We start from the raw sequence: 26777 nt of genomic DNA, 5'->3' as shown, positions 1-26777 counted from the left end.
TTTATTGCCAGCATTGCAAAAATACTGTTTATGTGATAAAAATACCATAGAGACACAGTGAATAAAATTACACACATTAATCCATAAATACTATATGTCTCTCTAGAGCAGTGTCTACGGACAAAACAAAAAGCATGTATTTCTCTTTACCAGAGACTTATATGTAAACAAATGAACACGATAGAATTGTCATATAGTAACATTGTTTATTCCCAGTGTTGCAGAGTTCATAGGTTTCTTAAAATTTACACTGACAGTAAGCTTAATCAATCAATCAATCAATCAATCAATAGCAGTAATTAGATTTCCACTTCCTACTGAGTCAGCTGAAGTTTGTATGAATATCCCTTACCATACACTGAGGACTGCATTCATGAAAACTTGTTAGCAACAAGATTTGCTGGCTGAATTACAGAGAAGCCTCTTCTCTATCTTGTTTTCTGTCTCCTCCTGTCCCCTCCCCATATGCTAGATTGCTAATGAAGTTATTGGAGAAATGAACCTGAAACCGGAGGAAGTCTTCCTTGCCCAGGGCACCTTGAGGCCTGATCTCATTGAGAGTGCTTCCATTGTGGCTAGTGGCAAAGCAGAAGTCATCAAGACACATCACAATGACACAGAGCTTATCAGAAAACTGAGAGAAGAGGTAAACAGAATGTAGCATTCCCTTTTTTACAGTTATCTCAAGTCCAACTGAATGTGCTGAGCCCAAAGGCAGGCTTTATACTTATCAGATCTACTTTGTTTTGAGTAGAATACCAAGAACCTCCAATCAGAGCCAGATACAAATTGGAATGGGAAGAATGGGAAGCAAAATACAGCTCCAGCACCGCATGGGGCAGTGCATTGCCTTCACTGGAGGCCTCTGAGAGACAATTCACCTTTTTGGATAAGTTGCAGCCCCTCCCTGCACTGTTTATGATTCCTGCCCACCCCCAAACCAAAAGTGGATTTCCAGCCACTTCTGGGTTACTGTTTTGGGAAAGGGGGATTTTTTGGCAAAAGCATGCAGAAGCAGGAAATTGTTCCCAAAACCCATTGCAAGTTGCTTCCCTTGTCTAAGAGTAAATGAACAGAGTCCTTTCTAAGTGTTATGAGACACAGAATTTGTTTTGAGTGCCAGAGATTAACTGAGTGAGCACAGTCAGTCTCTTCCTAAACAGGAGAAAGTCCACTTCCTCACAGCTTTCATATTTTCAGAACCAAATTGGGGTTGGGAAATTATTTTGTTGTTGCTTCTTAAATAATAGGAAATCAAAAACCTTTACTAATCACCTGCAGACTACTCATAAGATATACAAGTATATCTACCTGATAAACAGCACTACAGGATGCTCCAGTTCCTTTTGTACTGTGCATATAGCATAGATTTCTCAAATATGGGGGTGTCTTCATATCCTAAAGCAAATAAATAGCAGCAACCTAGGCATATTGGTGTACAGGTGCACATACAAAAAGATTTATTATGCTGAATAAATAGAAGAACCATTTCAGATTCAGTCTTAGATGTAACTCAGAATTTTTGTTACTGCTTGCAAGACAGCAGGAGGGTGGAACAGCTAGACTGCATTAATTTTATGAAATGTGTACATATACCATATGACAGCAGTTACTTAGCCTCCCTACTGAGTGCTCTGAATCACTTTGCTGTTTTCTTGGTGTTTGTGACATTTCATTGGAGTGGTAGAGGCAAGGTTTAAATTACAGCCTTGGTGTTGATGGTATTATATTAGAAAGTAGTTTTTCTCATTAGTTGTATGCTACTTCAAAGAGAGGTTCTGAATGCAAATGGCATTGTGTTTCCTTGCAGGGCAAAGTAATAGAACCACTAAAAGATTTTCATAAGGATGAAGTAAGAGTACTTGGGAGAGAACTAGGTCTGCCTGAAGAGCTGGTCTCAAGACATCCATTCCCAGGTATAAGGTTATTGATACTCACCAAGACCCATAAAACCCTTCATCTAGCACAATAAGGAAGCAGCAGATAGCAGAACTTGGAAATGTTCCTTTGTTGCAATGTATCTTGCAGAATCTCTGTGCTACTGTGGCTAGTGGCCGTGATTGTTAGGTAATTTTGGGAGCTGTATTTTTTTTTTAAATCCTTTCCCAATCTTTGGTATAAAGTCTCTTCCACCATCAGGATGGCTATTCCTGACATAGCATAAGAATGTCTCTTAGAAAAATACCTCCCTCTTAAGGGGTTTTTTTTAGCCCTAGAAACTGAATGCACTGTTCTTATCATTCATTGCTTCTAATGATGTGATGTAGTCATGGCATTTGTGAACCTTTCTTCCACAGTAGTTCATGGAACATTGCCAAGGTACATGTTCCTTTCACTTGTGGTTTTTCCCCCCTGTTTTTTGTATCCAAGCCATTGTCAATATTTTGAGAGTTGAGAGCAGGTGTGGTAAATGGTGGTGAATACACTTGTATCTCCACATTCGCTAGAGTTAGGGGCACAGGACCCCCGTGAATATGGAAAAACCGCAAATAACAAAAACACTATGTTTTTACCTGAGAGAACATCTCTCTAGGAATCTCTAGGTTCTCCAGTGCATCTCTGTGGTCAACATCTGCTAGAAATTGATAATAATAATAATAATAATAATAATAATAATTTTTATTTATAGCTCGCTTTTCCAGGGTAGGTCAAAGCGGGTTACAACAAGGCAAAAGAAATACAAAAACAGAATACAAGACATACAATATGATCACTATAGAATCATTGACTGTAGAATTGTGCTGGAGGAGCTCCACATGCCTAGTGGAGTGCTCTCTCTAGGAATCTCTAGGTCCTTCAATTTGACTTTTGGTTAAAGTTGACCATAGAGTTGCACTGGAGGACCTAGATACTTCTAGAGAGAACATATTAATAAAATCCATGAATAATCAAAGCCGCAAATGTGAAGGGATGAATGTAGTTGGAAACATAATAATAAATCTTTTATAATAAAACCTTTATTTATATTTCCCACTTCTCCCCATGGATCGAGGTGGGAGTACAACACATAAAATCAGCATTACAACAAACATGAATTTAAAACCTTGCTTTAACTCTTGAACTCACTCCTAGTTGGCTCAAGACAAGCCACCCAAGGCAAGTTCACTGCCTCTGCTGTATGAAAATAACAAATACTGATTTGGTCCAAAATAGGACTCTATTGGACAGAAAGTTTGATGTTTTGGATCACTGAAAGTCACCTTTCTTCTACCTGACAGTGATTTGAAAGGTCCCTTGCAACTAGAAGGGGCAGGAATGAATGCTTGTTAGACATGTGCTAAAAAGACACCATGCACAGAATCCGGAAACTGGATAGTTGCAGCTTTCCCTATCAACCTAACATAGTTTTAGACACAGGCTGCTAGTCATTGTACACAATATCAACTATTGTTGCACATGTTCAGATAGCTATGGCTAGCAGCAAAGTATTAGGCTGGAGAGAACCTGTAACTAGATTTTTTTTTAGATTGTAAGCCTGAGGGCAGGGAACCGTCTAATTAAATAATAATAATAATAATAATAATAATAATAATAATAATAATAATAATAATTGTAAGCTGCTCTGAGACCCTTTAGGGCTGAAGGACGAGGTATAAATACTGTAAATAAATAAATAACTAATATAAGTTACAATTAAGATTGCTCAAAGTACATACAGCTTATATTCAAAGTGTAGCAGACAACAATACTGTTCAATTGTATACTGATTAAGTAATTTTTTTAGGAGAAACTTAGAATTCATTGAATTTCTTGACCACCTCGATAGTTACACAGATTTATTTCTGCTTGGAGAATGAAAATGAGGCTGGGCTTCTTAGTGCAAAATGGAAGGCAGAATAAAACAGGATTGTAGGATAAGGTAGAATAGGAAACAGTTTAGTGTTTGAAGTCAGAAAACAAGGATAGATATGTAGCTCATTTTTCTTGTAACAAAACTTTATAACAAGAAAAAAAAATCAAAATCCATATTGTGGTAGTACATATATTATGCTAACCTGCCAAAAAGGGCACAAAAATGTGTGTAAATATTCAAAGATTCAAAAGCTTCATATTCCGAATTTTCCGGCATATAAGACGACTTTTGGGCCCATTTTATATGCTGGGTTAAGCGTTTGCTGGCTTCCACAGAGACAGGCGAATGGCGTAGCCACCTCTCCATCTCTCGGGGGGGGGGGGTGTCCTTTATGGTTCCTATCCCAGCAGGCACCGTGGCCGGGCTCCCTTTCTTGCCGCCATTACAGCTGAGGGTGAGGGAATGGGGGGCCGGAAAAGGTGGCGGAGAAGTGGCTCCAGAGCCGGTCTGGCGGGAGAGGGATGGTCCCTTATGCCGCAGCCCGAGATGCTCTGCTCCAGCAGCTCCTTCCACGGCGTTGAGTGTTGTTTTGGGCCGGATTGTGGGAGGCCCTACTGCCACTTCTGACACCCGCCTGCCAGGCCTCCATAGAGGCCCCCTCAAGCCAGCGTGTGTGGGTGCCAGACCCCCATAATTTGGCCTATAGTAGGTCGGGGCTACACGCAAGTGGGGGGTGGTCTTATACGCCCAGTCATCTTATACGCTGGAAAATACGGTACATTTTGTACTTTCTTGGATGGTCTAATAAAAAAGCACAATTGGCCCTCCACATTTGTGGCTTTGACTTTTGTGGATTTGATTATTTGTGGTTTTGATTAATATGTTCTCTCTAAGAATCTCTAGGCCATCCGAGAAAATACTTCTCTAGGCATTTGTAGGACCTTCAGCATGATTCTATGATCAACTTCTGGCAGATGTTTACCATAGAGGGGCCAAGACAGCTAACCCCACTTTTCATAATGAGTATATTCATAATGCATTTCTGTTGTGCAAAAATAATAAAGAAATCATAAATTCCTCAGAACTCATAGTAGTATGTATTTGCCAGCACTTTGCTAAGCCAATTACAGATACCGTAAATGGTGTTGTACCCAACATGCTTCTGCTTGCAATCATGTAGCATTTCTTTAACATTACTAACGATTTGTATGCTGCCTGTTGGTAACATTATGCTGTTGCAATATTGCATTTTAGGTCCTGGCCTTGCAATTCGGGTAATATGTTCTGAAGAACCATACGTTTGTAAAGATTTTCCTGAAACAAACAACATTTTGAAAATCTTAGCAGACTTTTCTGCAAGTGTTAAAAAGGTAATTTTAAGTAGACTTGAAGGACGTAAATTTAAGCAATCAGGCTACGTTTGTACTTTACTCATACTTACATTAAAATCAAACCTCTTTGGGAAGTAGCACATAATTTCCTAGTCCTCTCTTTTATTAAGAAATCCTCAAGCCTGCCTTCTCATCTGACTGCTCTATATTTTCACTATTTCCCTATGTAATTATGTTACATCACTAACCGTTTTCTTTCCTATTGGGGTCATTTCACACCACACAGTTGTAGCACTAAGATTCCACTTTTAATTTTTGTGGCTGTGGAATCCTGGGGTTTGTAATTAGTGAGGCACTAGAGCTCTTTGGCTGAGAATTCTAAGTATATCATAGCAATAGCAATATCATTTACATTTCTATACCACTTATCAGTGAACTCAATCACTCTCTAAGCAGTTTACAGTCTGTAAGCAAATTGCCCCCAATAAACTGGGTACTCATTTTACCAACCTATGAAAGCATGGAAGGTTGAGTCGACCTTGGAGCCCTGGGATGGAACTCACAACCTTGTGGTTGCAGTACTGGCCTTTAACCACTGCTTCACAGCTCCTTTTCACCCTCAACTGCAAATCCCAAGATTCTACAGCATGTTGTTATGACAGTTAAAGTGGAATCATACTGCTGTAATTATGTAGTGTGAAAGGGCCCCAAGACTCTGTAAATGTTCACTTGTTTTCTATAAGCAGTGACATCCTTGCCCCTGGTGTCACCCTGTACTTTTAGGGCGTCCTGGGTGGTATGCTTTAGCCTTCTCTGTTGTTCTGGCACCATTCTACTCATGAGTAGAGTGATGCTGTGGCAGCAAGGTAGAGAGGGCCACACTCAACATTTCCTTTGTTGCCATGGCACTGTTCTTCTTGTGAGTAGAGTGGTTCTGCGGCAGTGAGGCTGAGAGGGGTGCAGAGGAGACTGCTGCTGCTGATGATGATGTGAAGCTGATAGAGGTGCACTTGCCCTTTGTCACCCCACAGCCTAAGGAAGGCCTGACTAGGTGTCACCCCTTTTCTAGGGTGTCACCCCATGTAGGCCACATCCACCATACCACCTAGTGATGTCACTGTTTATAAGAAGTTTTGCTTCCCACAAGGATATTTTCAACATTTGTCTCCTTTTTTTCTCCTCCTAGCTTTTCTCTTCATCTTCTGACTCTTCATAGCCTAGCAATTTACAACTCATTTCCTTCATTCTCCTTTATATCATGTATAAGTACATTGTGTGCCCACCAAGTGTATACATCTCAGATTGTATCTTTGTGTAGTGAATAGTAGGATTTTTAAGTGCTTTGGAAGTAATAGTTGTGACCAGACCTCGTGAGGCACTGATTTGGTCTGTCTGCTTGCTAGAAATTTATCTGTCCTTTTACCATGACCCTCCTTATGATCCAGTTTCTTTCTCCATTCAGACCACTCAATGTCTAATGAGATGTAGTCTGCTAATATTTTAAAATTTTAGATAGATACTTTAAAAAAACCTATTTGCTTTGTTTGTGTAGCCTCACACACTGTTGCAGAGGGTCAAAGCATGTACAACTGAGGAAGATCAGGAGAAATTAATGCAAATCACAAGTCTACATTCACTGAATGCTTTCTTGCTGCCAATCAAAACTGTGGGAGTACAGGTTAGTAAAGCTGAGTCTACAGGAGTGATATCTAAAATGAGTGGAGACCAATAGGAAAAAGCAAAAATTGAAAAACAAAAATAGGACTGGATGGAAATCTCATTTTTTAATATGGGAGGGGGGGGGAGTATTTTTCTTTTTAAACAGTGCAAGCCAATTAAAAGGTAAATTAAGATCTTTGTGGTCCTAGATATGGTTACAGTTAATGCAGTTCACAAACGTTTGAAAAACGTGCTTTAAAATACTGGTTTTGTTTGTATGTTCTGCAGGGTGATTGCCGATCTTACAGCTATGTATGTGGGATCTCCAGTAAAGATCCTCCACACTGGGAGTCCCTAATGTTCCTGGCCAGGCTCATACCGCGCATGTGTCACAACATAAACCGGTACCTATACACAGTCTACTTGAAGGAACGCCTCCTCCCATATAGTCCTCCCCATACACTCCGGTCCTCCAGGAAAAAGCTCCTACAAATAAGAAAGACCAGATTGACGGTGACCTCCCGGAGATCTTTCTTGGCCGCCGCCCCAAAAATTTGGAACGACCTGCCGGAAGAAATTTGCCAACTATCCTCACTGGAGGCTTTCAAAAAGACGACAAAACCCCTTCTCTTCCGGCAGGCCTTCCCAGACTGAAATTTGCCCAGAACCAATTGAACCTTTTCCACACCTCTTTAATCATGGATTGTGCAATAATTGTGATGTATTATATATTTTAACTGTGTCCTACTGTGTAACTTTAAATTTGGGTGGGAGGGTTAGACAGGGTTTTTGTGGGTTTTAATGTTCGATTTTTATGTACTATATAATGTTGTTACCCGCCTCAATCCCCAAAACGGAAGAGGTGGGATATAAATAAATATTTCATTCATTCATTCATTCACATTGATGTTCAGTAGCTCACTTAAATTTTGCTTTTTCAGGGCAACTTTACATATGACAAGTAAAAACAAAAATGCTACATAAGAGGACAGATTACTGCTTTATTTATATGCCTTTTACTATACTGTTGAATAAGGTCTATTGAGAGGAAAGAGAAATTCTGCTTCAGGTTCCCAGTTTTACCCAGTGCCTTAAGCCATCGGCAAGCTATTTTGTGTTAGCTTTGGCCAGGGAATCTTTACTAATCTATTTTATCTATCTGTTAGTTGCATTTTACATCCTGCCTTTCTTCCAGTGAGTGTAGTTGGCAGGTGTATCTTTCCTTTACCCTCACTTTCTTCCACCTACCCTGTTAGGCAGGTCAGATTGACAGAGTATGACTGACTAGCATATCCAGTGAGTTTAATGGCTTTGTAGAGACTATAACCGGGGTTTCCCAGGTTTCAGACCAATACCCTGATTTGTAATTTTGTCCTTTTATACTTGTTAGTGATTTCGATGGGAAAAGTGGTTGTATTTCTATCTAGCATGGAAAGGTAGATGCTAATTTTTATAATAGATAAATCCACTAAAAATGTTCACATCAACACTGTCTACGTCTCATATACTGGGGAGTTAAGCAGAGTTAAAGTTCTAAGTGCTGCATGCACTGTTTTTATAGCAGAGATTTTAAAGCAAGAAAAGGGAGCAATTGAGTACTGGAGCAAATACTATGGGTATTCTGAATGTCCATGGACAGAATTTTCAAACAGGATACAAAAGTAAATGAACACATTTCACAGGGAACCAGTAGTAGTGCAATAAAACTTAGCCTGGTTGGCTAAAGCAAGTGTTCATAATGCTCTACAGAATTCTGACAGTATATTTAGCTGTATTGCTTGAACACAGATTCAGTCAACCAAGACCATATAAAGGCTCCAATTTAATGCTCTATTTTCTTCTCTCCTTAGAGTTGTCTATGTGTTTGGCCCACCAGTCAAGGAACCTCCCACAGATGTTACTCCCACTTTCCTGACTACAGGAGTCCTCAGTACATTGCGGCAAGCTGATTTTGAGGCTCATAATATTCTCAGGGAGTCTGGTCAGTATGTGCTTTTGTTTTGTTTACTATGTTTGCAACAGTCCAGTCTATTGTAAGTTTGCAACACTCCAATTATTTATTTTTGGCAACCATTTCAAATGATTTTTTTTCAAATAATTCAATTCTTTGTATAAGATAATAGAATAAAAGTTTGCATAACTGATCCTTATTCTATAGAATTCTGGCTTTGGACATTTGAATTGCCTGGGACATGGCATTTTCTTCATTTTATAGCTGAAAACATATAAAAATAAAAAGCAAATGACATGAATGTTAAATTAAAGCAGTGCTTCTCAATTATTTTCTGTCATGCCCCCCCTAGGAAGAAGAAAACATTTCGCGCCCCCCGCGCGACTGTAAATAGTATCATTTGTCTATAAAATTGTTTGCCGAGGTCAAACGAGCCCCCCCTTTACGGAGCCTCGCGCCCCCCCTGGGGGGCCCGCCCCACTATTTGAGAAGTACTGAATTAAAGTCACATCCCTAGTGTAACATGCAGTGTTTCTGAAACATATTTTAGAGCACAACTTATCTCGACACTATCTTTTTAGTTTCGTTTGTACCTTCAAGGGGATGGTAGTAGTCCAAATTGTCATTCCCCTCTCCCCTGTGATAGGAGTTAGGCTGGTAGAGTTATGAATCTCCTACAAGCTGGGTCTATTTCTATAGTAACCATTCTCTTTTGGTCAGCCTAACAATGTTATTAATTGTAGCATTGCTCTTTTTATTAAAGGTTATTCTGGAAAAATCAGCCAGATGCCAGTAATCTTGACACCGTTGCATTTTGATCGAGATCCCTTACAGAAACAACCTTCCTGTCAAAGATCAGTGGTGATTCGAACCTTTATTACTAGTGACTTCATGACTGGTATTGCAGCAACTCCTGGCAATGAGATTCCAGAAGAGGTAAACTAAATTGCTATTACCACCACTACTACTTGAGATGACCAATTATTTGTATGTCTATTTGCCAATTGAAAAAAAAATCTATTCCTTCATTTTAAAGTTGTTTTTAAAAGTGTGTATTTTTTCATCATTGAAATCAAGCAATGATATAGAATAAGGTTACCTTCTAGGTAGTGATGACAATTTGGTACCTTCTGAATATGTTGGATTGCAGCTCTCCACAATTCTTGACCATTGGCTATGTAGGCGGCTGCCTACCTGTACTTAGTAAACACTATGTGGTGGTAACCTGAGAGGAACAGATTGTTCTGGGTCTTAAGGACCCTCACAGTATTGTTTGGCTAAAATAATGGCCTTAAGTTTGAAAACCCAAAACTTTGATGTTGTCAAGATCTTGATCTTATGATATGTTTTATATGCTTTGTCATTTTCAATTTAATTTAATTTATTTAAAATTATTTTCAGCTTTCATGTAAGGTAGCAAAACCATTTATTTATCCATGCAAGTCCTTTCTACTGGCTGCAATCTACATTAAAAATACATTTCTGTTCACAGTGATCTGATATAGTATGGCATCATAAGGTAGCTTTACAGAGAAAATAAGTCTCAGTGCAGCTCTCCTATGTGTAAGCTTAGCACTTGTGAGCTTGCACCCAACAGTACCAGTCTGGGTCAAAGCCCTACTTTCATCCAAGTGCCTTGAAGAAACTACAGCTTCATCTGTTCAGTGTTTGTTGCAGCAATAGGCAGGCATGTAGTCTGTCCTAGCAAGGTGTTATTAAGACTAACTTTCTAATAAAGCACATTTTGTTATTAAATACAGTCAGCCCTCCCTATTACAGGATTTTTATCCATGGATTCAACCATCCATGACTTGAAAATATTTTAAAAGATATACATTCCAAACAGCAAACCTTGATTTTGCCATTTTATATAAGGCACACCATTGTATATAATGGGATTTGAGCATCTGTGGATTTTGCTATCCACAGGGGACCTTAGAACCAAACCCCAGCGAACACCAAGGACCTACTGTATTTCCATTTTATAACTGGAGTTGAAAGAGGGAGAAAAAGTAAGGAGCTAGCATTGCTACAGCTCCTTCAGTAGCAATGCTACTCAGTAGGGGGAGAGGGGAGGAGGCCAAAGATCTTGGGAAGATGAAGAGTCATGATAGTAATTAGAGTTCCCTCTGAAAACCCCTTTTCTGTCTTGGGGCCCTTTCACACTACTTACTGTAGTTTCAGCATTGTGATTCCACTTTAGCTGCTATGACAACATGCTATGGAATCCTGGGATTTGCAGTTTAGGGTGAAATACTTAGAATTCTCAGCCTGAGAGATAATATCCCAGGATTCCATAGGATTCAGCCATGGCAGTTAAAGTGGAATTGATGTGCTATATAACTTTGTAATGTGAAATGGCCCCAGGTGTTCTGTGTAAAATTTACCCCTTTCTGGAGCATTGCAGCAAGTCCTAAGGACCAGACATAAATTTCAGATAAGTTAATAAGGGCTACATACTAGCAGCAGGTGGAGCCAAAGGCAAAACGGGACCAGACTATCAGTATATTTTACCTTAAAGCTTTTCCTGCTGCAGGTTGAGTATCCCTTGGTTGGAATGCCAAAATACTGCATTGTATATGTATTTAGAGGAAATAGAATAATTTGATATTTACAACCATCAGCTAGTAAGTTGGAAACCATATGACTTCTCTTTTTCTCTTTTGTTATTTTGTGTATTGTTAGTTTTTATTGTTTGTGGTAGTAATTAGTTTTAAATTTATAGATTGAATGTATGGACTTTTTTTGTAGGTGCACCCTATGTTTTGTGTTATATTACCAAAATTTATGTGTTGATAACCCCCACCCCCCCAAAAAAAACCCAACAACACCAGAGGACACTCAATGCAAAAACTTAGAAATCTCCAAACAGTGATGTGAGTGTGGCCATTTGAAGAATTCCTGAGAACCAGATTAGGATTCCTGGTGGGCCTGAATCAGAGGGCCTTATGGTACCCACACTTGACCTAGAACATTCTGGTTCATTTAAAATGAGGTGGGCGTGAAAGGCTAGGGGGCAGCATTAGCCCTCCAGCAGACTTTGGAGGGCTGCATCACCCACCACACCTGCTTCTACTCTCTCTCTCTCTCTCACACACACACACACACAATTTGTTGTGCTCCCAAACAACCTCCAGGGGACTGGGAAGCATGTTTTAATGTGGCAAATAAATAAATAACATTTTGGGGAAATTCTCATTTTGACCTTGGGGGTCTGAGAGGGGCTCCAGATGTGGTGGAAATGCCCATCCACACTCCCTAGAGATCATTTTGGGGGCATTTCAGAGCAAAATAAAATGTGGGAAAGAGGGGAAAAAGATTCCTGGGGGCCACATGCAACCCACAGGCCACACTTAGCTTGATTTAAATCAGTTTACAGGAAAGGCCTGAATTTTTTCCTTCATTCTTTCAGAAATATTGTCATTTATGTTCTTGTCTTCTTTGTTTGTTCCTAAACATAGGTTGTATTGAAAATGGTGACAGAGATCAAGAAGATTCCTGGCATTTCACGGGTGATGTATGACTTGACATCGAAACCACCAGGAACAACTGAGTGGGAGTAATTATTTCCCCTCCAGTGAAAGTACTGTATGCAGTTTTAAATTATATCAGAAACCATTCCCAGTGTTGACATGCAGTACTGTGAAAAGAGTGACCGGAGCTGCTGCTACATCACATATGATTATTTTTTATTTCTTTTCTCCTGGAGCGTAATCTGCAAATTAAGAGTGATGACTTGGGGTGGGAGGGATGTGTAAGGTAAGTGGGGCTGAGGATATGTACGGGTAAAATAATTAGGGCAGCATTGCCTATGTGCAGATAGATTTATATTGCTTTGCCTTTCTTTTTGTTTTATTGACTCTTCCCAATTTTTTCATGTGTTTTTACCGTTATGTCATTTCAGTGTCTCTTTTTAAATTTTTTGTATACTGTGTAAAAAGAGACCGTTTATTTACATTTACCAAAACCATTGTTAGAGCCTATTAATAATGTAAAATGAAAAAGTGACCAACTGCTTTTGAAACAGATTTATTATAAATAAATATTTTGCCAAATGGAGTAGTGGGTATTGTTGAATTGTGGAATTAATGTATATTTGTTTGCTGTGTACTGTAAATTCTGTTCCATGTCATTTGGAGTATTAATACCATGGCAATAAGTGTTGACACTCTAAACAAATGGCTTTGGCACTCAAATAATTACTAGGTTCCCCTTCCCCCAAGTCTTCCCATCTTCCATAACATTCTCAAAACAAGCAACTTTTGTTTAAGAATCTTTAAGCATACATTTTCTCCACCATGCAGTGATATCTATATTTAATGTGCATTAAATCAGTTACAAGAAAGCCAGATTTGAATTATGTACATAGCTGAAAACACATCTTGTGGTTTGGACAGTATCAAAGTAACAATCCACATTGCAGTCATCAAAATCTGCATCCTTGTTCAGTTTCTGCTATTATTTTGAATTATCAGTCATATCTTTCCTATTGGTTTTAAATTCTACATCATGGTACTTTATAGAGTAAAGGGAAGTACTCCTTTTATGCGCACCTTTATAAGGTGCATTAAAATGTTTTTCTGATTTGTATTTAATGGGGTTTCAGAGCCAGCATAGCCTGTTGAATATAAATGAATTTCTTCATTACTAAGTTGTGAAGAATAGGCTACCAGTAAGTTGAACATAATTATTTGCTGCCTCTGGTCTGCATTATGATTAAAAAGCTAGATGGTTCTCCATATGTGTGGGTTATGATCTAGATAGCATGAACTCAAATCAAATTTTGTCTAATATATGTAGTTAGAGTAACTGGAATGAGGGAAGCACTTAGTTACCATAAAGCATGGATACCTTCTGCCCTTCCATATGTTGGACGGCAATTTGCATCAGTCCAAGCCAGTAGAGTGAATAGTGAGGCATGGTGTGCAACATCTGGAGGACCAGAAGTGGTTCATACCTTCCATAAAGAATACACTTCTCCTCTAACATTGGATTGACTTGACTTCTCTTGCCTGTTATAAATGCCACCTCAGCTCACAGGTCCACCATAAATCAGTGCAAACCCATGTACAAGCTTGCTAGGGCACAAGTGACCGTGCTTGGAAATTCATCAACAACTCAGCTTCATGAAGAGGAAGGAAAGAAGTATTTCTGTTTAATGCAAGATTTGATTGTGAAATATGTCATTCGGAATTGCATTCAAGATGGGTCTTATGTGAATTACCAAGATGTGGTTGATGCAATGCCCAGATCAGTGCTTTTCTGACTAGTCTCTGCTGGCTACAGGTAACAGCATTTGCCAAGAGGACACAGTTGGAGGAAGTAAAGGAGTGGTGCTGGCTACAAGTCCACTGATGACTTCTCAGAAAATGATGATGAGAGCTAGTATGGTGTAGTGGTTTGAGTGTTGGACTAGGATTCTAGAGACCAAGGTTCAAATCCCTACTCAGCCATAGAAATCCAGTGGGTGACTTTGGGCAAGTCACATGCTCTCAGCCTCAAAAGAAGACAAAGGCAAACCCTCTCTGAACAAATTTTGCCAAGAAAATCCCATGATAGGTTTGCCTTAGGGTTGTCTTAAATCGGAAATGACTTGAAGGCACACAACAACAACTATACACACCTGGTGTTTGTATAGATGGAAGTTCTTTCATTGTACTAACAATCCTGCCGTGCCATATAACTGTTTGCTGTCTCTTCAAGACCTTTCTTGTGGATATCATGCAACATACAGATAAGTTCCATTCGGCAAGATGGTGCAAAGAATAGTACAGTACTGGACTAATTTCATGCAACTCATGGTGAGCAATCTTAGTGCTTTGTCCATTGTTTTGGAGAAGGTGTGGTCAAGTGAATTTAGTATATACTAGGAAATACTTTTTGTGTTCTTACTGGTGGGTTTGTGGTGGCAAATCAAAATTTAATGATTGTTTGGAAATCTAACATCTCTTGTGAGATCAGCATTCAAATTCCTTGGGGGGAGATGCTGCTTCATGATGATTCAGCAGTGGGATGCTCCTGGATCTCTTGCTGTCTTGAGGTGCTTAGTACCTTTTCTTTTAATGAAAATGAAACAATTTTGAATGCTATTTTTAAGTTTTTAAAAATTCTATAATATGTAATCTTATCATGGTTAGTACACATCTAGAAAAATGTTATAACTACATCCAAAAGAGACAAGACATTTAACTAAATCTTTGTAACTGGTTTTAAAATATTTTGCTTTCATATTCACTATATTAGGTAAACAAATAGACAAATTCTGTGTACTAGTAAGTGTGTGGATTTTATTACCTCCCAACCATTTCTTGATAATTTATTTTTAAATAGGAACCATTAACAAAATGGAATTTGGCAAACTTTATAAGGGCAAATATGCTTGAGCCAGAAGCAAACACATGTGAGGTGTATTGCATTTTAAGAGTTGTTTAAAAAAACAGTGTTGTGTCAAACAGGTTTTCCCCCCCTTAAAAATATAAGTCTATTCAGTTTGTGAGGGAAGTTAAATGTGAAGTATACCTTAATTATCATCCTTCCAGTCCTTGAATGTACTTTATAGTGTTGATTCATGTAATCTCAGCCAGATGCAGAAACAGATTACTCTTGTAATCTGAAGGGAATGTATAACATGTAGGTTATGAATGCAGTTGCTCCTGTTCAGTCTGTTCACCCTCTAGCCTTCAGTAAGGCATGTCAACATTTTCAAAGGAATTTGTATAGGGAATAATTGCTACCATTTTCATTTTTTTAAAAAAACCAACATTTTCTGCGTGTAAATTATAAAATTACTGTGAGCCTTAATTTTTATCCACAAATAAAAGTTACCCATTTGGATACTTGTGTGTTTTTTTTTAAAAGCAATTTATGTCGGGGAGTAACTTTTCTTTACAAGACATTCTTTTTTTCTTTTGCTCTCTAACAAAGTATTATTAGCCCACCTTGGGTCCCTTGGTGTGGGGGAAAGGGTAGAAGTTGAATAAACAAATAAATTATTGAAGAGAACATATTGTTGTTAGCTCTTTGGGGGGATAGTTAACAACAAAGGAGAGAATTAGCACAAAAGAGCAAAGGAAAAGGACAACAAAATTACTAATAAAATTAGGTTTGTCTTACCGAAAGAGATGCATGTGCAGAGAGTGGACTTTTTGTCCTGATTTGTGGCAGGTGGTTTAACACTTTCTCCAATCTGATCTTGGAAACTAAGCAGTCTCAGTCCTGGTTAGTACTTTGATAGGAGACTACCAACAAATACCAGGTGTTGTTGGTGATATTTCAGAGAAAGGAATTGGCAACACCATCTCTAAGTATTTCTTGTGTAAGAAAATCCTATGAAATTCATGGGGTCTCTGTAAGACAACATGAGACCTGAATACCATACACAAACATTTAGTGTGTGGAATACCAGGTATGTGTATCAAGTTCCCTTTCAATTCGTGGCAACATCATGAATTTCATTGCATTTTCTTAGGGAAGGAATACTCAGACGTGGCTTCGCTAGTTCCTTCCTCTGAAATATGGGTATTCAAGTCTCATGTTGTCTTACGGAGACCTGGTATTTGTTGGCAGTCTCCCATCCAAGTACTAACCATGGCTAACCCTGCTTAGTGTCCAAAATCATTTCTTCTGTCTTTTGAGGTAATACAATAAAATATAGAAACCAAGTACTGCAAAATCAGAGGTGAAAGCAGTAAAGAGAAACTACTGAGTAAGCCACTCATGGGCCTGGTTCCTGAGCCAAGCTGAAACACCCTTTCTCTGGATGTTATAACAATACAGACTGGCTTACTGACATGTCAGACTACAAACCTAAGTATTTAATCTGTGCTGCATGGTCTGATTTCCCTTGAAGTGATTATCATGGTGCAGTCACATGGATGATTTCTTGGCACTGATTTTTATAACTGACCTCAAAGACAGTGCTACAAAAACAAGTTCTTAGTAAAACACAGTCCTATCCCGGTATATCACATGAGCTAAAAATTCTTCAGGATGTTTTTGAAAAAGACAGTTATGATTAAGTCTACTCACCTCTAGATTAGTCAGGCAATGAAACGAGGACAATTGGAATGGGTCAGGTTATAATGTGGCAAATAGTATATACCCAGTATTATTTCTGCTCTTTGCTGCTTTTGCATTTGGCAAATATGTGACATTTGCAGATGTGAATTGGGGTGTATTGGCTGGCAGGGCAAGTTAGTTCATTGCCCATTTGAGTGTGTCACAGACACCATCCAGAATATTACAGAGATACCTGAAGTACTACTGTATTAATTCTTAACCATAGAATGCTTGCTGAGATGCTATACTTTCTGAGTAATTGCCATTCAGATCAATTGCCATTCCATCCATGTAGCCATGTTTAGAGGAAGTAACTTAAAAGAATCCTATACATGAAATAGTAGCCCTTGATGATTAGAATACTGGTAGTAGATACAGTTTTAGGTTTCTTTCTTTCTTTCTTTCTTTCTTTTTAAAATAGCTCAAATTAGCTGATGACACCCAAGTATACTTCTCTTCACCTTAAAAAAAAGCTTTAGCTAAGGATAGTTTGTCTCCTCTGAGAGAATGCTTGGATGAGGTAGTGGACCCGATGAAGACAAACAAATTGAAATTGAATCCAGACAAGACAGGTGATTACTATTAAGAGTCCTGATCTGGGGTTGAAGGTGTGTTAACAAGTTCTGGATGAGATCACACTCCTGAAAGACTGTGTTCACAATTTGGGAGTGTTCCTGGATCTGTATCTCCAAATGTCAGTTCAGATAGATGCAACAATCAGGAGTGTCTGCAACCAGCTTCATCTGATAGGCCAACTGCGTCTGAACTAGAGGATCTAAAGACGGTAGTGCACACGCTGATAACCTCAAGGCTGGACTTCTGCAATGCACTCTACATTGGGCAACCTTTGTACCAAGTCCAGAAACTCCCAAGTGGTTCAGAATATGGCAGCTAGATTGATTACGGATACATCCAGGAATGATTGCATTACACCAATCTTAAAATCACTCCACTGGCTGCCAATTAGTTTGCGGGCAAAGTACAAAGTGTTGATTATTACTTACATGGTTTAGGTCCAGTTTACCTACAGGCCCACCTTCTCCCATACAATTTGCTCTGTACACTCAGGTCCTCTTGGAAATGTTTGTTCTAACTAGCCAAAAGGACTGGCAACGGTTTCCCAGAGGACCTTTTAATAGGCTGTCCCCAGACTGTGGAATGACTTGCCAGAAGAGATAGGAGAGCTGAAAATGCTGATGGCAGTTAAAACAACATTAAAGACACATCTCTCCTAGCCTACCCAGTCAATTTTAAACCATGACTTTGTACATTTTAAAGAATGTACTCATATGAGTGTATTTTATTGGGTTTTATATTATTGGATATTAACTATTGGTTTTATGTGTTTTCTTTCTTTTTAAATTGTGTTTTGTATTTTAAAATGTACCTTGCCTTGAGGAGAGTTGGAAAAGAAATACATTTATTAGTAGTATTAGTATTATTAAGCTTTGTGAGGTTTCAAACTCTTATTGAGTGTTTTCCTCCTGGGTCACAAGGGCCTCACTGAGGAAATTGTTGAGCACAATTCTCCTGTTGTCATGTGGATAACCCATGGTTATAGATTTTAAGTGTTCCTTGTGATTTTCTCATTCTTGCATGCTATCAGCCAGAAAATTGAATTAGTATGTTAATTAAATTGCCTCTCTGTAGCATTAAATATCTTAATGTAAGTCACTCTGTTCTTTTGTTGTTGTTGTTTTTTAAAATCATTTGAGTAAGTGTTCATAAATATGTTTCAAGAAGCACCCATGGATAAGTCGATGGTAAAACTCAGAGCATATACCATAAATTTTTTAACCAATAAATATAAATATATGAATTTTTCAGTTTATACAGAAGTATATTCGATAACTTTTAAAAGATTTTTAAAAGACCTTTTGGAAGGAGCCAGTAAAAAAATGTGCTTCTCTACAGTCAACATAATAAACTCCATGCTATTCTGTCAATCACATGGTCTGGTCCCACACAAATGTTTTTACTGAGTTAATTAATGATAGCTTAACAAATCAAATAATTTCAATTAATAGTGTTTATGGTAGTGAATTAATCTTCTCTCCTAACTGTAAACAATATCAAATCAATTTTCAAACCTAACCTAAGCTTTGTTTGTGTGTTACATGAATAACTGAGTAAAAATGCATGGCACTGAGCTGTTTGTTTTATGAAGTGCTGAAATAGATTTACACATGAAGATTTTATTTAGATTACCACACTACACTCTTGTAGTGGTGCCATTCCACTTTTACTGTTCTGGCTGCCTCCTGTTGCATTCTGTGATTTGTAGTTCAGTGAGGCCTAAGAGCTCTCTGGCTGGAAATTCTAAATGCCCCCCTCTCTAAACTGCAAATTCTAGAATGCAACAGGATGCAACCAAAACACTAAAAATGGAATAGCACCCCTATAAGAGTGCAGTGCGGTTATCTACTATGTAAATTATCACATGGAGGACGGGGCGTCCTTGTCCCGTCCTTCCAGCACGATTGCGCAGAGATTTTTACATGACATCATCATTATCCCATTCTTACCTCGTTCTTATTGTGTGATCATGGTAAGATTTTCAGATGTCATGCTTATCCCGTCCTTCTCCCATCTGTGATGGGGCATGGCCCCATTACTGTGTATTAACAGAAACTCACGTTAATACAAAGACGGGTGCTACTGATGGGAGGACAGGATAAGCGCAGACACGATAAGGATGGGGTAAGGACAAGAGTGATCCCCTCTGCCTCATATGATAATCCCCTATGTCTATTGTACTTTGTATTGCATTTTTTATTTATTAATTTGTTGACTTAATTTATATGCCACCATTCTTAAATCACAAAGGGTGTGGGCGGGTCATTTGTTAGGACTGCCCTAAGCACTGTAATATGTTTTTGAATCCTGCACAGTAACTGGAGACCTGAATATATCAATGTATGCACATATTCCATAATAATGTCTTGCCTTCCTTACCCCCCTTTTCTTCCTTCCTGCTCATTTGCTAAGCAAGAGGAATGGTCTGAGCATACCTAGTAATCTAGCATAATCAGCAGACCTCTAGCCAGCACTGGAGAACTCAGGAGATTCCAGAAGTGACTAATGAAGCAAGCTCCATATGTTTTTCCTTCAACACATAGCCCCTGACTGTTAACAATCCATTCCTGCCTTTGGTAGGAGAAAAGGTGTGTGTGGAAATTTATGATGTTATATTGGAAATCATAGTTGTGTCTGTGGAGCTCTTCCTTTAGGCAGGGCAGAAAAGGTTCTTCTTACTTATTTTATTTTTTCATTAAAAGGACACATCTCATCTTCCTTCCCCAAAGCTAACAGTCCAGGTGATTTCTATGAGCCTAATAAAATGAGGGATGCAGTGACTCAAGTGGTTAAGATGCTGACTCTGTTGATTGCAAGAGTGGCAGGTTGGCAGTTTGAGGCCTGGATGTTGGATGATGGGGTGAGCTCGCATCACTAGTCCCAGCTTCTGCCAACCTAGCAGTTTGAAAGCATACAAATGCAAGTAGATAAATAGATACCACTTCGGTGGGAAGGTAAACAGCGTTCTGTGCAGTCATGCTGGCCACACGATCACAGAGTAGTCTCTGACAACACTGACTCTTCAGCTTAGTAATAGAGATGAGCACCACCTCCTATGGTCAGACACGACTTGTCAACCTTGTCAGTAGGGAATACTTTTACCTTTACTTTAATAAAATGAAGAATTGTCTTTTACAGAGCTACATCTGACCTGTCTGCCCAATCCTTTCACCTGCATGGGCAAATAGGTACCAGTTCCCATGTGTCTTGGTGAGAGGCTGAAACTCCCCAGTAGTTCCAAACAGATCAGTCTCAGAAGTTTGACAAGGAGCCAGTCCAGAGAACTCATCATTCTTACCAATCTTCCTGGACTGCAATATGAGTATTGGTATATGTCATGCTCAGCCCAATAACAGCTGGAGCCTAGCAATATCTGAAGGAGCCTCACCATTGCTTTTAAAGTTGGTTTCCTGTTCAGTCCTCTTCAGGCATGTGCAACACATGACTGCTTTTTCTGTGACAGTGAGGAAGTGCTTAAAGTTCATGTGCAGGCAGACATTCCTTTCACATTCCAGAACAGTGAAAAGCATTGTGATCAGGTGCATAACTGAATTGTTCATAGGCATGACACATGATGTAGGGAAGGCGTCATATTTATACTTTTCAAGACATATTGCTGCTATTTAACTGACCGCTTCTCTGCTTCACATGAGCAACAAACCCACCACCGCTGTCCTTAACCAACCTTTCTGCTGTTTTATAAGGGGAGAGGTTACTAGAATATACAATTCTGAGGTCTCTAATTGTCTGGAGAGTGTTGCAGTTGATATCCCAACTGAATGCTAAAACATACCTCAGGTGTTATGTATATTATGTATAAACCCTGAACTCTCCCCAGGTAAGAGGTGGGCTGTTTACATTATGCAGGTCCAAATACCTGAATTAGGTCTGGGCTGTTTTTATAATGCCTAGACTAGTGGAGTTCGGGGGGTGGGGGTTGTGTGGCATGTGCCAGATGACACCCTAGAAGAGTAGTGAGACCTGATCAAACCCTACTCCTGTGGGGGGAAGGGGCAAGTGTGCCCCTCCTGTTTTTGCTGCTGAGGCCATAGCTGCTTCGAAAGTAGGTGACCATGCCAGTGGTCTACCCAAGAGTACAGGGCTGTGTTGGTGATCTACTTAAGATCAGGGCCCACACCAGGGGTTTACTTGAGAGTAGAGGATGCACCAGCAAGTGGACCACCAGGGCTACTTCCAACTTGTGAGTAGACCACAGCCACTGCCCTCTTCACCAAAGAGAAGGGGTTAGTGGACCCTTTTGGCCATTCCCTCGCCAACCACCCCCTTTGCCCTTACCTCAAAATAGATCACCAGGGTAGCACTTCCCTTCTCTTTCCCCCAGGAATAGGTGATCAATTAAAACAACTAAGGCCATTTCAGTGCGGCACATTTTGCACATTTTGACTTCAGAATGAGCAATGCTTGGCAGCAGCAGTAACAGCAACACCAAATGGCACAGCAGGACGCATAGTAAATAGCTGGACAGCATTGCAATGGAGAACTCTGGATCTCCTGGGAAGATCTGGATCAAACTGATTGGTTTAAAACTTTTTTTGCGGAGGTGTATATACAGTGGGCTCCATGCTGAACTGTCCAGATGTCATCCAGACAGTTGGAACCAGAACTGAGGATTGGGCCCTATATCATCTGGACTCCTTGCCATGGGAACTGGGGAGAACTTTCTTTGGCCTATGCAGACAAGGCCTCAATTACATTTCCAGCCTCTCCTTTCCTCTGCTCCAGCTGAGCTAACTTTTGCATTCAGTTTGCAACTGAAATAAGCCAACAATGAAGGCAGAAAATAGACAGACAAAAGAGAAAATGGGACATTCTAAGAGTAGTTGAAAAAAAATGGGACATCAAAGGATTAATCAGGTCTGTCTCTGCCAAACTGGGACAATTAGAGGATATGTCCCTGGAGTTGGGTGCCCCACTTAACCAAATAGTATGGCTAGTCTTCAGGAACATCATCATCTACTTTCTTCCCCAAACTAGGACCACTTCCCTTTTTTACATAAATAATACCTTTTTGTGTAAAATAATTTGTTGCACTACTTGTTACGAAGCTCAAAAAAGTAACTTGTTACTATTAATGTATATATACACAAAACCAAACAATAACACTGCATTGTTTCGTTTTTTGTGTTTTTTTCGGGCTATGTGGCCATGTTCCAGAAAAGTTTCCTCCTGACGTTTTGCAAAACGTCAGAAAGAAACTTTTCTGGAACATGGCCACATAGCCCGAAAAAAACACAAAAAACTATGGATGCCGGCCATGAAAGCCTTCAACTTTACACTGCATTGTTTGTTACTATTTTCATAGCTTGTGGGAGAAGTGTTGCCACTTCTCTTAACAACACATCATTTATCATCATTATTATTATTATTATTATTGGCCCTCAAAATTCAGTAAGGGATATTTGGGGACATGAGGCTCACCGAAATGGCATTGGGGCAATATGTACTGCATGGGCCATTCCTGCTGTACAAAGTGGCCAAGTGGAATTTGCCTAAATTTTGCTGTAATTTTTACTTCAAAACAAATGTTTCACATGACTCACAGCAGAGAAGAACCCTGCCTGCTTCTTTTGCAAAGCTCTTAAGCCTTTCCAGGAACCATAGTGAAATAGGATCCAGTTCAGATATGCAGGAAAAGCATGTGATACCACCTTTTCTGGGCTGTATAACATCAGATTGGGGGAAGGGAGAACATGCATTTCAGCTTTTCAATCAGTTTTTTAAAAAATCCATCCTTGCAATCCCAATAAATCATGGAACCTAACTCTACAAAAATCTACCTGATGTGCAGAATATGTTTAATAGCTTGTGATGCAAAATTACAGGCTGTGAGTGTTTCGAAATCTGAGTTTTTTGTCCTTTTGTTCCAGATAGTCCAATTTATTTGCCAGTCCATCAATTGAAAACTTAAAATAAAATCAAATATGCTTTGCATTTTTAGGGTGGTTAGAATATAGGCAGAAATGTCTGGAGTAATAACATTTCTCTTTCCAACTGCTTTATTTGAATACCATTGGGGGAGGGAACTCTCAAATTTGAAATATACAGTATTACCTTTGACGATTTTTCCAAGGGTTGTCAACCGAGTTATTTTAAGATTCTTTCACAATGTTGTAAGGAGACATCATACAGAGCCTGCTATAAGGGGCAGTGCAGGACCATTTAATGCTGACAACTGCCTTACATAGTTAGTTGTGATAGATAAAGCACTGAAACACACATTTCCCTCCATTTATCATCAATGTTTTACTGCCACCCAATGTTCTAGATGAAGATGAGCAAACAGCTAGAAGGTAATTGGAAATAGGAAATTCATGAAGAGATGTTTGCTGTTGCGTATAGCCACAGAGTAATATATAGTCAGCTACAGTGGGAACTGGTGGCTTCCATGTCAGTGGGCTGGTGAATCCACTCTGGGTTTTATGTCAGACCTTAAAGGCACTGTTATGATGCTGAACCTATTTTAGGGATAAGGTACTAAGCAGGTCTGGTTAGTATTTGGGAGTGAGACCACCAGGGAATGACAGGTGATGTAGGTTTTGTTCAGAGAAAGACAATGATAAACCACCTGTGAGTACTCCTTGCCTAAAAACACTATGAAATTCACCATTAGTCAACAGATGACCAAATGATTATTACTGATCATTTAAATTTCAAGCTAAAATCTGGAGTGAGTTTACTGTCACACTGACGTGAAAGCAGTTGGTCAGTTGTATGCAGCAATTACAAAAGGTACCACTGGAATGTTCTGTGACAAAGTTAATTTTGAGAAATATAGGTTATAGCCCTTTGCTGTTTGGTTAAATAACTAAAGTATTCTGAGCCTTAAAGTCATGGCTAAAGAATCCTCAGCCAATGTTTAATGAAGAATAGGAAATTCCTGGAGTTTCTGGCCCATGTAAAGGAACAGCAAGACAATGATGATGGCCTACATGTACAAGTGAGACCTGCAACAAAACGTTGCAGTATACCTTCATCTAATGTTCAGCCTTTCCATCCAGACAAGGTATCTGACTCCTCCCCAAATGGTTTTTGTTTTTATTTTGGCTACAGAATAAATTATTGGCTACAACTCTATTAGCACCTAACACTTGGAGCTGTTATCAGACAGAATGATATAGAAACAAATTGTTACATATAACCATACTGTAAAAGCAGAGGGAAGATGGCAATAAATTAAGAAATGTAAAATATTTCATTAAGTTTATTATTTATTATTTATTATTATTATTATTATTATTAACCTTTATTTATAAAGTGCTGTAAATTTACACAGCGCTGTACATACAATCTTTTTAATTGGACGGTTCCCTGCCCTCAGGCTTACAATCTAAAAAGACACGACACAAAGGGAGTGATGGTGGGGAAGGGGCCTCTCTAGTAGGATAATACATATAAAATACATAGCAATACAGGAAATGATTGATTAAAACAGACAACAAAAGAACATCAAATAGAATTATGAAATGCCTGGGAAGGCTTCTCTGAACAGAATGGTCTTCAGCTCCGTTTTGAAGCTGGTTAAAGAAGTGATGGCTCTTGCTTGTGGGGAAGAAGGTTCCAGGAGTGAGGGGCAGCAAGTGAAAAGGGGCGAATCCGAGATGGGGCAGAGGAAATCCTGAGCTGGGACAGCAGACCTTGACTACCAGAACGGAGGGCCCTAGTGGGAAGGTGAGGGGAAATAAGGTCTGATAAGTAAGGAGGGGCCAGCCCATGGAGGGCTTTAAATGTTGACAGCAGGAGCTTATACTGAATGCGGAAAGGGAGTGGGAGCCAGTGAAGGGAAATTTATGTCAATGTCTAAATAAATAAAAGTTATCAACATTAGAACTCTCAGTTTACACCCAGGGTAAATCCACTCCATCCCTAGGAAGCCAAACAGAAGGGTCTTACAATGCTTATGGAAGATACCCTAGGTTAAGTTTAGGCATGAATAGAGCCAAATTGATATAATGGTATGATATGCTGTCTGGCCTGCTGTTTGTATTAAGCCTCTAAGCAGCATGTTGTCTAGTTGTTTTTTTAAATTAATTTCTGGGCAAGGTACAAAGTGTTGGTTATTACCTTTAGAGCCCTACATGGCTTGAGTCCAGGTTACCTACAGGACCACCTCCTTCCATATAATCTGCCTTGTACATTCAGGTCTTCTGGCAGACATTTACACCAGTCATCCAGGACTAGGTTGGCAACTGTCAGCCACAGGACTTTTTCTTCAGTTGCCCCTAAACTGTGAGATGACCTGCTGGAAGAGATTTGACAACTTAATATGATGTTCGAATTTAAAAGAGCATTGAATATTTGAAAATCTGTTAATCCTTGAACGCCAAGGTCTCTTCTGGCAGGCTTATCCACTTGATATTTAAATTATGAAATTTAAATGATTAATTTTAAAGGTGGATGGATTTTGAGTGTGCATGTCTTATTTGTCCTTTTAAACTATTGCATGTGTTCATTAATTTAAATTGATGTTGTGCATTGTTTATTTTTTGTCGCTTCCTGCACTGATCCATGGGGCAAGGTGGGTAAGAAATAATAATGATGATAATGATAACAACAACCTTGAAAACCTGTCTCAAGATTTCAAATATTTAATATTATTTTAATATTTAATATTATTCATCATTTAATGTTATTTTAATTCTAGCTTATCAACCATTGAGATACAATGTTTAGAGCAGGCAACTTGGGCTAGGAAGACCCAGATTCAGCTTCCCACACAGCTAGGAAGCCATGTAGGTGGTCTTAGAGCTGTCACAACCTCTCGTTTTAGCATGTTTAACAGGGTTGTCATGAGGATAAAACTGGGATGGAGGGGTGGGGGGATATGCTATTTTGAACTCCTGCAGGGGAAGGCAGGATATAATTGTAATTAAGCAAAAGCTGAGATTTTAGATCAAAGCTTTTGGAATATAATGCTTCACATGTGCAGTTACACACCCCTCCCTGCAGCTATCATACTCCAGGGCTGCAGTTCCCCCATCTTCTTCAGTTAGTGGAAGGGAGCTGATGGCAATCTCCATCCAGGAGAACACACCTGTTTCTCTTCCCCCTTGTTGGCACCCAGGACCAGCACTAACTGGTCACTTCCCTGCTGCCTCCTCTCCAACCTGTAAAGTGCCATAGCAGAGATCTTGATTGTGTGTGGGTTTGGTTTTTTTTTTGGGGGGGGGGGATCTCACTTAAGGAACTAGTAAGTAATTCTTTGTATAACATCCTCAAACATGCATGCATGTGTGTAACCTTGCTTTTCCACTTGTATTTCACTAATGGATTCAGGCACTGATACTCATATGGTGACTCTAAATCATTATAATGTTTGCATATTCTGGTTACACCACTCAGAAACTACTGGATGGATCCCACTTGGATTGATTTAGAAATAATTATTTAG

The 26777-nt window shown here is 39.3% G+C and overlaps 1 protein-coding gene across 1 annotated transcript in view; it reads left to right on the top strand.

The window, feature by feature from the left end:
• Window positions 1-15570, top strand: part of GMPS (guanosine monophosphate synthase) — a 59043-nt gene extending 43473 nt beyond the window's left edge. Inside the window, exons 9-16 of the mRNA XM_089508988.1 lie at window positions 473-646; window positions 1811-1916; window positions 5048-5163; window positions 6677-6802; window positions 7072-7187; window positions 8634-8764; window positions 9498-9670; window positions 12196-15570. Of these exons, the coding sequence (XP_089365114.1) occupies window positions 473-646; window positions 1811-1916; window positions 5048-5163; window positions 6677-6802; window positions 7072-7187; window positions 8634-8764; window positions 9498-9670; window positions 12196-12297 (1044 nt within the window). The 3' untranslated portion in view covers window positions 12298-15570. The remainder of the gene's footprint in view (window positions 1-472; window positions 647-1810; window positions 1917-5047; window positions 5164-6676; window positions 6803-7071; window positions 7188-8633; window positions 8765-9497; window positions 9671-12195) is intronic.
• The last annotated feature ends 11207 nt before the right edge of the window (window positions 15571-26777 follow it).

This window comes from Sceloporus occidentalis, unplaced genomic scaffold (assembly GCF_023333645.1).
Source record: "Sceloporus occidentalis isolate IW3139 unplaced genomic scaffold, rSceOcc1.0.p SCAF_2, whole genome shotgun sequence".
Taxonomy (NCBI): domain Eukaryota; kingdom Metazoa; phylum Chordata; class Lepidosauria; order Squamata; family Phrynosomatidae; genus Sceloporus; species Sceloporus occidentalis.
Note: the sequence above shows the minus strand (reverse complement) of the source record. Positions and strands in the feature narration are given on the sequence as shown.